We start from the raw sequence: 13,558 nt of genomic DNA on the forward strand, positions 1-13,558 counted from the left end.
CTCGGCCACCAGTCCATTGAACTTCATTGTCGCTTGTGGCAGCTGAGAATTATTACTAAGCAGCTGTAATTTTCTCACTGGACTCCCATTCTCCTAATTAATGAAGGTCTCATTGCTATGACTATTACCTTGTATTAATGGAATATTATATAGATATGCCATAATACTAGAGATGAGAATGCCATTTTAAAAGCACCACTCCAGCGTTTTTTGTTGTTGTTTTTTTCAGTTCTTTGAACCTAGTCTTATGCTTACCAGCGCCATCTTCAGCTGTTCCTGGCGCAACTCCGGATTTTGTTACCACAACCTCTGAGTGTAAGTCAGAGGTAATGGTTACAAGCTCTCAGTGTAAGTCTGAGAGGCTCGTTAAGGCTCCTATAGACCTACAGTGAGTTGTGACTTCTGTATAGCCTACTAATCACTGGAGTGATCCACCGTGAAGATCTGATGATGACGGCTGGTAAATATAAGACTAGAAGCATGGAATTCAGATTAGTAGCACCACTCCAGCTCTGCAATTAAAACTAAAAAACGCTGGTGTGGTTCTTTATTGTACCAGCCATCACAGAACACAGGAATACTCTATGGAAAAAGCACTGCAGACAAGGAACCAAATATAGTGGTTTCACTGTCTGAAATAGGTAAGACTGGTCCGCAAATATGCTGATTGCAGTTTAAACTATGTCAGATTCACACAAAGAAAAGCAAAAAGTTCTCCTGTGTGAATCAGCCATGGATGAAAACAACTTAGGAGGACGGGATTGCTCACCTGAGGTAGTAGTGATAGACAGGACAACACATGAAAGAAGTACCACCGCTAGCCATGACTGGTGTTAAAACAAAAATCGCTACATTTTTGCGCAACTTCAAGTTGCAACATTTGGAGATTTTTGACAGCAGAAAATTGTGAAAAACGCCTTCATGAACCAGGGACATAGTGTATCTCTGACGAAAACCAGCGTAAAAAGAAACTGTGGTATCGAATATTAAGGGTATGTACACAAGTATTTTCTGCCTCTCTTGTCAGGAAAAACGCTGCTTAAAAATGTGTGTTTTTGATGCAGATTTTTCCTCACGCATTAGTATGGGTGAAATCTGCAGCACAAATGCTGAAAGAATTGCCATGCTGCAGATTCAAATCTGCACCAAATTTGCAAGTCACAAATATGAATCGTATGCATGAGACATCAGGATTCTCATTCACTTTGCTGCCATCAGGAAACCCTTCCGGTTTTGTGACAAATTGGCTCAGAAAAAAAAGCTACAAATCTGAAACAAGTGCTCATTTCTTAATAGTCTCTCATTCAGTGTACTTCTTTGTGGTGGTTGTTCATTTATAGAGAACCAGTCATGTTCCCTTAGGCCACCAAATTACAGACAGAATCATGCAGAGTTCTAACCCTGCATTTTTATGGAGTGTCTGGAGTCACAAAACGATACAGCTATAAGCGACAAAAACACTTCTGTTTTGATGGACATCATATGCTAATTATGTATGACTAGTTTGCCAGGGTGACTGATTCCCCAGATTAGTCCTGGGCTCATAGTGTATTGTACACTTTCACAAGAGCTCTTCCTCTCAGACTGGTTCTTGACATATGAAAGCTGCGCTGTGATTTCTCTGTCTGACAGTTTCATAAATATGACCTATTATTTCTCTTTGTATAAGAGAGCTGAGATACAGGTGCTCCTCACAAAATTAGAATATCATCAAAAAGTTAATTTATTTCAGTTCTTCAATACAAAAAGTGAATCATTACACAGTGATCTATTTCAGGTATTTAGTTCTGTTAATGTTGATGATTATGGCTTTCAGCCAATGAAAACTCAGAAGTCGTTATCTCAGTAAATTAGAATAATTAACAAAAACACAATGCAAAGGCTTCCTAAGTGTTTAAAAAGGTCTCTTAGTCTGTTTCAGTAGGCTCCACAATCATGGGGAAGACTGCTGACTTGTCAGATGTTCAGAAGGCAGTCGTTTAAAACACTCAACAAGGAGGGTAAGCCACAAAAGTTCATTGCTAAAGAAGCTGGCTGTTCACAGAGTGCTGTGTCCAAGCTTATTAATGAGAGTTGAGTGGAAGGAAAAGTGTGGTACAAAAAGGTGCACAAGCAACCGGGATAACTGCAGCCTTGAAATGATTGTTAAGAAAAGGCCATTCAAAAATTTGAGGGAGATTCACAAGGAGTGGACTGCTGCTGGAGTCATTGCTTCAAGAGCCACCACACACAGACATATCCAGGACATGGGCTACAAGTGTCACATTCCTTGTGTCAAGACACTCATGATCAATAGACAATGCCAGAAGCATATTACCTGGGCCAAGGAGAAAAAGAACTGGACTGTTGCTCAGTGATCCAAGGTATTGTTTTCAGATGAAAGTAAATTTTGCATTTCATTTGGAAATCAAGGTCCCAGAGCCTGGAGGTAGAGTGGGAGTGGAGATACACACAATCCAAGCTGCTGGAGGTGTAGTGTGACATTTCCACAGTCATTGATGATTTGGGGAGCCATGTCATCTGCTGGTGTAGGTCCACTGTGTTTTATCAAGACCAAAGTCAGCGCAGCCGTCTACCATGCTTCCCTCTGCCGACAAGCTTTTTGGGGATGGAAATCTCATTCTCCAGCAAGACTTGGCACCTGTGCACACTGCCAAAAGCACAAATACCTGGTTTATAAATAACAGTATCACTGTGCTTGATTGGCCAGGAAACTCGTCTGACCTTAACCCCATAGAGAATCTATGGCGTATTGTCAATGGAGACGAGCTGAAGACTGCTATCAAAGCAACCTGGGCTTCCATAACACCTCAGCAGTACCACAGGCTGATCGCCTCCATGCCACGCGGCATTGATGCAGCAATTGATACAAAAGGAGCCCTGACCAAGTATTGCGTGCATTTATTGAACATACATGTCAGTAGGACAACATTTGGGATTTTAAAATCATTTTTCAAGCTGGTGTTATAAAGTATTCTAATTTACTGAGATAATGACTTTTGGGTTTTTATTGGCTGTAAGCCATAATCATCAACATTTACAGAAATACTTGAAATACATCACTCTGTTCGTAATGACTCTATATAATATGAGTTTCACTTTTTGTATTGAAGAACTGAAATAAATTAACTTTTTGATGATGTTCTAATTTTGTACCTGTATATTGCACCTGTATATAGCAGGCAAAAAGGCGAAAGCTGCATGACAAAGGAGATACTGAGACTTTGCTGTATGCAGGATATAGGATACACTGAGACTGCTTTTTACAACACATAGGATACACCGATACCACTGTATATACATCACATAACGTACACTGATGCTACTGTGTATACAACACATGAGACACTAAGACTGCTTTATACATCATATAGGAGATACTGAGATTCTACTGTGTACATCACATATGAGACTCTGCTGTATACATCAAACAGGATACATTGAGAGTGCTGTAAACATCACATAGGGTACACTGAGATTCTGCTGTATATGTAACATAAGATATACTGAGACTCTGCTGTATACATCACATGGGATACACTGAGTCTCTGTTGTATACATCACATAGGATAGACGGAGACTCTGCTGTATACAACATATGGGATACACTGAAACGCTGCTGTATACACCACATGGGATATACTGAGACTCTTGTATATATCACATAGGATAGACTGAGACTCTGCTGTATTCAACATATGGGATACACTGAAAATCTGCTGTATACATTACATCACACAGGATACACTGACACTCTGCTGTATATACCACATGGGATATACTGAGACTCTGCTGTATACATCACAAGGGATATACTGAGACTCTGCTGTATACATCACACAGGGTACACTGAAACTTTGCTGTATATACCACGTGGGATACACAGTCTCTGATGTATACATCAGGGGACATTAACTCTAGGTCACTGACCTGTTACTGGCTAGAATTTGAACAGAGAAAAAGAAATTGTGATGAGACTGACTTTATGGGAAATGTAGCCTGCATTAGAGGACCATTTACGTTGGGAAGAAGGGATGTTAATATGGTAGACGACCCAGACATGGCACATCAAATGAAAGAGGTGTGCACAAGAGCATCTACATTATTCTTTATTAGTAGCCCGTGCTGCAGTATAGCGTGGAATATTTTGTTGCAGTGCTTCTTTAAGTTACATTTTGTACTATAGCATTTAGCACTGTTATTCTGTACATCATGTAGATCTATAACAAGGCTTCATTGTTAGTGCAGTGTACGATATATTAGTGTATCATTAACAGAAATCCTGTATCTCCAGGTGAAGAGGGATGAATCCGGAGCAATACATATAAACAAACAAAAGCAGCTCCATCTGCACTATGATCTCATCAACTTCACGGTGAGTATTCTGCAGCCACCTGTTGGATCATCGGCAGCTGCTGCTCTTTTTTATGTACTGACTCTTTCTTTTCACAGTGGATTAATGCTCGTACGGTGGCTCTCCTGGACAGTGCAGAAAAGCTCCATGTGATCGACAGACAGAGTCAAGAGGAACTGGAAACACTGGAGATTTCTGACTTCCAGCTTGTCTATAACAGCAGCCACTTCAAGTCTCTGGCCACAGGAGGGAATGTCAGCCAGGCGCTGGTAAGATTCTTGTATCCTGTAACTTGAAGAAGTTGTACCATAGACAACATTTATCACCCCTCTATAGTAAAGATAAATGTATAATTGGTAGAGACAGAGACTTGATGTTGAGACCTCCACTGATCCCAAGAACAGGGAATCCAAAATCCCATGAGTGAATAAAGCATACTGTCTGTAACTCCTATAGACAGTTCAAGGTCCGTGAATGGAGTAGTGGTTGCACATACTCATTAAGCCTTCTTTCACACAGGAATGAGCATGTGAATCAAAAATAGCGCGGGCGGATGAATGCTGCCATGAGATGCATAATATCTACCTGATGAAGGAGCCTGATCGGCTTTGAAACGAGTAGTGTCAACCTGATGAAGGAGCGTTATTGGCTCTGAAACGCGTGACATCCACCAGATGAAGGAATCTGTTTGGTTAAAATGTGTAACATCCACCTGATGAAGGAGCCTGACTCTGAAACACATAGTGTCCACTTGATGAGGAGCTTTATTGGCTCTGAAACGCATAGTGTTCACCTGACGAAGGAAACTGATCAGCTCTGACACATGCAGGGTTTTAAAAAACCATTACCCTCACCCTTTGGTTCCTCGTGTCCCTGACAACACTCACCAGCCTGTAGTATTTTTAATGCACATCCTCATTCCTTAGTCCCATGCCGGTCGGCCTGGGAGTCAGCGGACGTAGCTGCAGCTGGTGCACGAGACTCTTCGTGTGATCATTAGCGTTGTGCCTGGCTTGGACAATGCTAACAGGTGAGAGTAACAGCTGACAATTCATCCACGCAATCCACGGTCTACCTGCACTAGGGGCGCTTCTTTCTTTTTCTAATCCACTCACACAGCTGCCTTTTTTTTTAAGTCCCAGAAAGCTTACATTTTTCACTAGTCCTGTGGACAGATGATACATTCACACTCTAGTTTTGTTCTTTGTCTGCAAATAAAGTGAACCTTTTATCTGTAGCATTTCTCACTCTTTTAAAAACTGAAGGAGGTCAACTCAAATTGCATAAAATTTAGCTGTAGATGTCGTCTTTTTTCCATTTTTTTTAGCGGATCTTCATACACTTGTGGCCTGAAATGTTTTATATATACCCATTGTATCTTCATGGTTACTTGGAGAAAGATTATATTGTCCCCTGATTATAATCCTCAATGCTTTGAATGGGTGAAAAACGCTGCAAAAATGCTGAAAGAAGTGAAACGCTGCATTTTGCAAAAACGCAAGATGCAGATGCAGCATTCTACAACCAGCCAATCATAGCGCTTGCTCACCGATAAGAGCTACTGAGAAAAAGAAACAACCGACTTTACAACAATTTTCTTTTAAATATTCAGCGGGGGCGGGTCATTTTGTCAGCAGGGGTGGGTTCAATTTGTCAGCAGGGGCGGGTCAACTTATTAGCAGGTCACCATATTTTCTTCTTTTGGTTTAGTCTCCCTAAGGTAAGTTTGAGCCATTATTGGCATATAAATACAGCTGAGGTTTGCCTGTATAATCGTCTGCGGTGCTGAGATCATGGTAGTGTCATAAAGAAATATGAGCTACTCCATATGAAGTGGTCTCTCCACTGGACACATTTTCTCACAGGTATAGTGGCTCAGAGCTTAGTGCCGGATGCTGTGATGGGGTTGTAGGTTCAACTTCTCTCCTTTTTATCTGGTTTCAGGTGTGATTTTCATATTGCTCACACTTGTTACTTGCCACAGGTGAGTTTGAACAAGCCTCACATGCTTGAAACACAGTTGTTTACTCACAATCTTGGAAAGTGCAAGCAATTTATTCTTGTCCAATTTGGGGGTTGTGTGTGAAATTATGTCCAATTTGCCTTTTTTTTCTTTTTTTAATGTGTTCTAATACACACAAAGGAAATAAACACGTGTATAACAAAACGTGTAATTGTAATACATTTCCTGGAGAAATGCTTCATTTTCTGGAACAATTTAAAGTGTGCCAACATGTTTGGTCATGACTGTGTGTATATATTATATATTTATTATGACACCCTTGATTATGGATAGAATGTGATAGATAAATATGGATGATTAGATAAATAGATCAAAGTATCTAAGTTAGATAAAGAAATACGTGTATAGATGCCTCCACCATATTATAGATATCCCCACCCATTTTCTTACTATGTGAAGCCATGTACCTTGCTCAGCCGACCTGTCCTGTCAGAATGGAGTTCTCGTCTATAAGATGGCTGCAGATGCAGCATTTTACAGCCAGCCAATCATAGCGCTTGCTCCTTGATGTATGCAAATGAGCTGGTGGAAAAAAGAAACAACCAACAACTTTTCAAAGAATTTCTCCCAAATATTCAGCAGGGGCCGGTCATTTTATCAGCAGATCACTTTTTATTTATTTTTTAGTCTCTCTAAAGTAAAACTTTTTGCCATTACTGGCATATAAATAGAGCTGAGGTTTGCCTGCATAATCATATGCGGTGCTGAGAACATGGTAGTGTCATAAAGAAATATGAGCTACATGATATGAAGTGGTCGCTTCACTGGACACCTTTTCCTACAGGTTTGGTGGCTCAGAGCTTAGTGAGGGGAGCGGCGCTGGTGTTGCAGGTTCAACTTATCCCTTTTTTATCTGGTTTCAGGTGTGATCTTCATATTGCCCACACCTGTTACTTGCCACAGATGAGTTGAACGCACATCACATGCTTGAAACAAAGCTGTTTACTCACAATTTTGTAAATAAATATGTGTATAAGAAAACTAGTTTGTGTGGATTAGTTTTCTGGGTGAAATGCTTCATTTTCTAGAACAATTTCAAGGGTGCTGACACTTTCAGCCATGACTGTATAATATATATATTATGACAACCTAGATTACCATATATACTTGTGTATAAGCTGAGTTTTTCAGCGTCTTTTTTTTTCTGAAAAAGACCCCCCTCGGCTTATACACGAGTCACGGTCCCACATACCTGTTCTTCGATGCATTGCGGAGGTCCCCGGTGTCTCTGGATCATCTGCGCGCTCCCCTGCAGCCTCGGTAAGTATTTCAGTGGCTTCTGCCAGGGCCAGCGGTCGGCATTGGCACCGGGACAAGTGCCGGGGTCCTGAGCAGGCGAGGACACCGGCGCTCTATGGGGGCCAGGTGCCTGTGCCGCCACTTGTTCAGGCCCCCGATACTTGCGATATTCACCTGTCCCCGTTCCACCACCGCGCTTTGTCTTCCGCATTATCTGGCTGTGACGTTCAGGTCAGAGGGCGCGATGACGTGATTAGTGTGTGCCCTCTGCCTTAAAAGTCACTGCAGAGAGCTGGCGACGCTGAGGAGCAGCGGTCAGCGACGAGAGGTGAGTATGTCATTTTTTTATTGCAGCAGCAGCAATATAGGGTATATGATCAGCATAAACTGCATTATATAAGCATCTTAAGGGGCCATCATCAACTGTATGGAACATTATATGGGGCATATTTTTGTGTAGAGCATCTTATGGGGCCATCATCAACTTTATGGAGCATTATATGGGGCATATTTTTGTATGGAGCATCTTATGGGGCCATCATCAACTTTATGTAGCATTATAAGGGGAATATTTTTGTCTGGAGCATCTTATGGGGCCAGCATCAACTTTATGCAGCATTATATGGGCATATTTTTGTCTGGAGCATCTTATGGGGCCCATCATCAACTTTATGGAGCATTAAATGAGGCATATTTTTGTATGGAGCATCTTAAGGGGCCATCATCAACTTTATGGAGTATTAAATGGGGCATATTTTTGTATGGAGCATCTTATGGGGCCATCGTCAACTTTATGCAGCATATGGGGCATATTTTTGTCTGGAACATCTTATGGGGCCCATCATCAACTTTATGGAGCATTATATGGGGCATATTTTTGTATGGAGCATCTTATGGGGCCATCATCAACTTTATGGAGCATTATATGTGGCATATTTTTGTATGGAGCATCTTATGGGGCCATCATCAACTTTATGCAGCATTATATTGGGAATATTTTTGTCTGGAGCATCTTATGGGGCCCATCATCATCTTTATGTCTCAATTAATGTAATTTTATTGGTATCTATTTTTATTTTTGAAATTTACCAATAGCTGCTGCATTTCCCATCCTAGGCTTACACTTGAGTCAATAAGTTTTCCCATTTTTTTGTGGTAAAAATAGGTGCCCCGGCTTATACTCAGGTCGACTTACACTCGAGTATATACGGTTTGTATAGGATTAGATGGATAGATGGATATGTAGATCGATATCCACATCAAATTAAAATAGTGTTACTGACACTTGGTCCCAGAGGTGAAGCTGGGTGAAATTATTTTTTTTTCCCTTTTCATGGTGGCACTGCTCCCTGCAGCATTCTTACCTAGACCACCGGTTCTCTGGTGCCTAGTGGCAAATACGGACCTGAAGGTAGATCTTTTTGCAGTAGAATGGCTTTTACGCTTTTTTTTTTAAACTAAAATAGTACTAGGTAACCCATAATATTTATATGTACCATTACTATTTACATACCACAGGGTGTAAGATCATTTTGTCTTGGGTTTTGTCCATATATAATGTGTAAATTAGGCAGCTGTGCTACAGATATATATATATATATATATATATATATTATATACATACACGATGTATATTAGGAGTGGCCACCACTTGGATTTTATCAGCCTTAGGCTAATTTCACACTTGCGTTTTTTTGCGCTGCGTGCACAGTGCAAACGCGCATAAAAAACCGCATCATGCGTTTGTTATGCGTTTTTTTTTGCGCATGGTTTAAAAAAAAAACGCATGCTTTTTTTGTGCTGACGTGCGAATTACCATGCGCACGTCAGCGCTCCCATAGACTATAATGTGTTTTTGGGTGAATTTTGTGCGCATTGCGTGCGCATGCGTTTTTTTGAGACAGGTCGGACGCACAAAAAATGCAACAGGATGCATTTTGTGCGCCCGGGCGCACACTACAAAAAACGCATGCGCATACAAACGCGTACAAACGCATGACTATGTGCACCCATGTTAAGTATAGGAAAAAAAACGTATGCACATTTATGTGCAAAAACGCAGTGCAAAAAAACGCAAGTGTGAAACCAGCGTTAAGCTGGGGTCACACTTGTGAGAAACTCACATGCGTCTCTCGTATCAATACCCGGCACTCGGGACCTGAGCGTGCGGCTGCATGTATTTCTATGCAGCTGAGCGCTTCGGTCACGAGTGCCGGCGGCAGTGCCGTGTATTGAGACGCGAGACTCATGCGAGTTTCTTGCAATTGTGACCCCGGCCTTAGCATGTGAACAGGATAACGTTCGTAGAATTTCTACACCGGTGCCATGTTCAAGGTATCCCTCATGACTGACAAAGTGTCTGCTATATATTAGTACCTCAGAATTTGTATACTAATTTTCATAGAATTGTGCATAATGTTTTACCTCTCATGTAGAGAGGCGTCTATAAAATTAAAACACCAGATGTTTTTTTTTTCCTGCATCTATATATTTTTAATATAAATCTGCTTTCTGGATATGCCAAAAACATGACTATGGGGCTAATTCATCAAAGCTTTTACGCCTCAGAAATGTTGTGAAAGCTTTGAAAGGTCGCAAAAATGTAGGCACAATTTGTAGTTACACAAACATTTTACCGACTGTTTGAATCAGCTCTGCCAAAATGAGCAAAGCAATTCATCAAAACTCTTATACCTTATGCCTCTTATACTGCAGCACTGGTGCAGTGTGAGCGTGTGCTATGCCATTCTTGATGAAAAGGTCCCTATACTTGTGGTATCTCTGAGATCTTATTTTCATACCAATCCAAATCTGATTACATGTGTTCAAATTCATTGTTTCTAGAATAAGCAGCATGTTTTTCCATGGTCCCAATCTGGTACCCTCAGCCCCATTAAAGGATTATTCCCATATTCATAGATGATAGTGTTTGTTAAAAAAAAATAAAAAACAAGCATTTTTTCAATTTAGTCCTCATTAAAATGTTCAGCCTTTCTATAGATATTAACACTTTTGTTTACGTCTCCTTGCCTGGGAGACCGACCACCACTGCTGTCTAGCTTGTAAGCACACAAGCCCTTGGATCAGAGGCTTGCTGGTTCTGAAAAATAGTATCTTTATTTTATTTTATTTTTATTTTTTTTCAATTTTCGATAGCTGGTTATTTGATGGTCATTTGAAGAGAATGACTCCTGCAGGTCTTCCCATGGAGACGGCTGGTTTTGATTTTTTTTATTATTTTTCTTTCTTGCAGGCATTAGTTGGAGAGAAAGCTTGCTACCAATCGATAAGCAATTATGGTGGGCAGATATTCTACTTGGGAACTAAGGTATGTACATATACCACATCTTTCTAAAATGGCTGGAAAGTATTTCCATTCTGTCCCTCGGTAAGTTTGTTTTTCGCTGATGTGTTAAACTTTGTTTGCTTTTTATGCTTCTCTTGCTGTTACTTTCAAACAGATCATTTCCTGCCTCTCGCGCTTTCCTCTGCCTCTTTCATTTGTTCTCACATCAAATCTGACTTCCTTGTTCCTAGCCCAAATCTTACAGTTTTTCTCTTCCTTTTACAGTCGGTACATGCCATGATGCTGAGGAACTGGCGAGAGGTGAGCGGTGTGAGCCTTTAATGTCATACATTTCCTGTTCTAGGTCACATTTCACTTCAACTTAGAATCCAAATATAGAATTATTTCAGCCCCATTATATGGCACGGATTAATACAATCTCACGCTGGAAATATTGTTGAAAGAACAAATCTTACCTAAAAAAATGAATTACTGGTCTTTTGTATGTATCTAATGTACAACTGAAAAGACTGCTGAGAAGTGATCCAGGAATATGTATTTTTTTTACTATGGGCCTAAGAACTATTGAATGGTTGCTAACTTCCTGCCTGTTCTATCCGACGCCAACTCAGAGTGTTCATGGATGGCTCCAGACAGCGATTCTGCTGCTCCAAGTCAGTATGGCAGCTTTTCCTCTTTTGGGCTGCTCTGTTGATGGGGTGTGACTTCGTTTGTCATGTTGATTAACAGCCTCCTCCACCTAGTTATGTAGCAGGAAACTGGCTGTCAATCAGCATGACACCAGTAGTCACACCCCAACAACATAGCGAGTGGAAGAGATGCCACGGCTCTGTCGATATGACGTAACCGGAAGGTGCAGAGTCGCCAGCAGGGGTGGTCAGTGACCACTCTGAGATGGCAGAAATCATAGGCAGGCAGAACAGACAGCCAGTTAGCAATCACCTACCTGTTAATTCTTAGGCTCATAGTAAAAAAAAAAAAATTGCCCCAGATAACTCTTTACATAAAGCTTAAATACTTTAACTGCATTAACAGTCTTCCTGTATTCTACGTTACGCAAATTGGGAAATATTGTGAGTTTCTGGATAATGATTTGCACTTGGTGACTTCATGGGGGGAAATTATTTTAACTGGTGCAAGTTAAAAGTGTAGCAGTTTTCAATAACAACCAATAAAGTAAGAAATTACAAAATTGAAAAGTGGAATTAGATTGGCTGCTCTCAACAGTTGCTCAACTGTTCTACCCACAAATAACCCATTAGATAATTCTGTTCGTGGAAGGGACAGACTGTTATCATATAACTTTCTCCTTCACCTCACTGGGGGACACAGGACCATGGGTGTTATGCTGCTGCCACCAGGAGGCTCACGCTAAGTTAACAAAAAAAGTTAGTTCCTCCATAGAATCATAGAGTTGGAAGGGACCTCCTGGGCCATCTGGTCCAACCCCCTGCTCAAAGAAGGATTTGCTAAATCATCCCAGACAGTTGTCTGTCCATCCTCTGTTTGAAGACTTTTATTGAAGGAGAACTCACCACCACCTCTCGTGGCAGCCTGTTCCACTCATTGATCACTCTAACTGTCAAAGTTTTTTCTAATATCTAAACTGTCTCCTCCCATTCAGTTTCATCCCATTGCTTCTAGTCTTTCCTTGTGCAAATGAGAATAAAGATGATCCTTCTGCAATGTGACAGCCCTTGAGATATTTGTAGACAGTTATTAAGTCTCCTCTCAGTCTTCTCTTTTGCAGGCTAAATACTCCCAAATCTTGCAACCTTTCCTCATAAGACAGGGTTTGCAGACCGGTCACCATTCTGGTCGCTCTTTTCTGAACTTGCTCCAGTTTGTTCATGTCTTTTTTAAAATGTGGCGCCCAAAACTGGACACAGTATTCCAGATGAGGTCTGTCCAAAGAGGAGTAGAGGGCAATAATGACTTCACGTGATCTAGACTGTATGCTTCTGTTAATACATCCTAGAATTGCATTTGCCTTTTTTGCTGCTGCATCACACTGTTGACTCATATTCAGTCTGTGATCTATTAGTATGCCCAAGTCTTTTTCACATGTGCTGTAGCTTAGCCCTATTCCTACCATTCTGTATATGCTTTTTTCATTTTTATTGCCCAGATGTAGTACTTTGCATTTTTCCCTGTTAAAAACCATTCTATTAGTTGCTGCCCACTGCTCAAGTTTATATCTTTTTGAATCTTCTCTCTCTCTTCTCTAGTATTAGCTATCCCTCCTAGGTTTGTGTCATCAGCAAATTTAATCAGTTTACCCTCAATTCCTTCATCTAAATCATTGATAAAGATGTTGAACAATACAGGGCCCATGACAGAGCCCTGTGGTACCCCACTTGAGACATTCTTCCAACTGGATGTGCAGCCATTTTACGACCACTCTTTGGGTCCGATCAATAAGCCAGTTATGAATCCACCTAACAGTTGCTTTGTCCATTCCATACTTAGTCATTTTTTCAATAAGGATTGTGTGAGATACTTTGTCAAGTGCTTTGCTGAAGTCAAGATATACTATATCTACAGCATTTCCCTGATCCACGCAATCAGTGATTCTGTCATAGAAGGAAATTAAGTTAGTCTGACATGACTTATTAGTTACAGACCCATGCTGACT

General features: G+C 40.8%; 1 protein-coding gene across 2 annotated transcripts in view; it reads left to right on the top strand.

The window, feature by feature from the left end:
* Positions 1-13,558, top strand: part of VPS8 (VPS8 subunit of CORVET complex) — a 313,830-nt gene that overhangs the window by 70,241 nt on the left and 230,031 nt on the right. For both annotated transcript variants that reach the window (XM_073551536.1, XM_073551537.1), the window contains exons 14-17: positions 4,295-4,375; positions 4,453-4,623; positions 10,870-10,944; positions 11,188-11,223. In XM_073551536.1, the coding sequence (XP_073407637.1) occupies positions 4,295-4,375; positions 4,453-4,623; positions 10,870-10,944; positions 11,188-11,223 (363 nt within the window). The remainder of the gene's footprint in view (positions 1-4,294; positions 4,376-4,452; positions 4,624-10,869; positions 10,945-11,187; positions 11,224-13,558) is intronic.

This window comes from Dendrobates tinctorius, unplaced genomic scaffold, assembly GCF_039654945.1.
Source record: "Dendrobates tinctorius isolate UK_male_01 unplaced genomic scaffold, ASM3965494v1 ptg000177l, whole genome shotgun sequence".
In the NCBI taxonomy this organism is placed as follows: domain Eukaryota; kingdom Metazoa; phylum Chordata; class Amphibia; order Anura; family Dendrobatidae; genus Dendrobates; species Dendrobates tinctorius.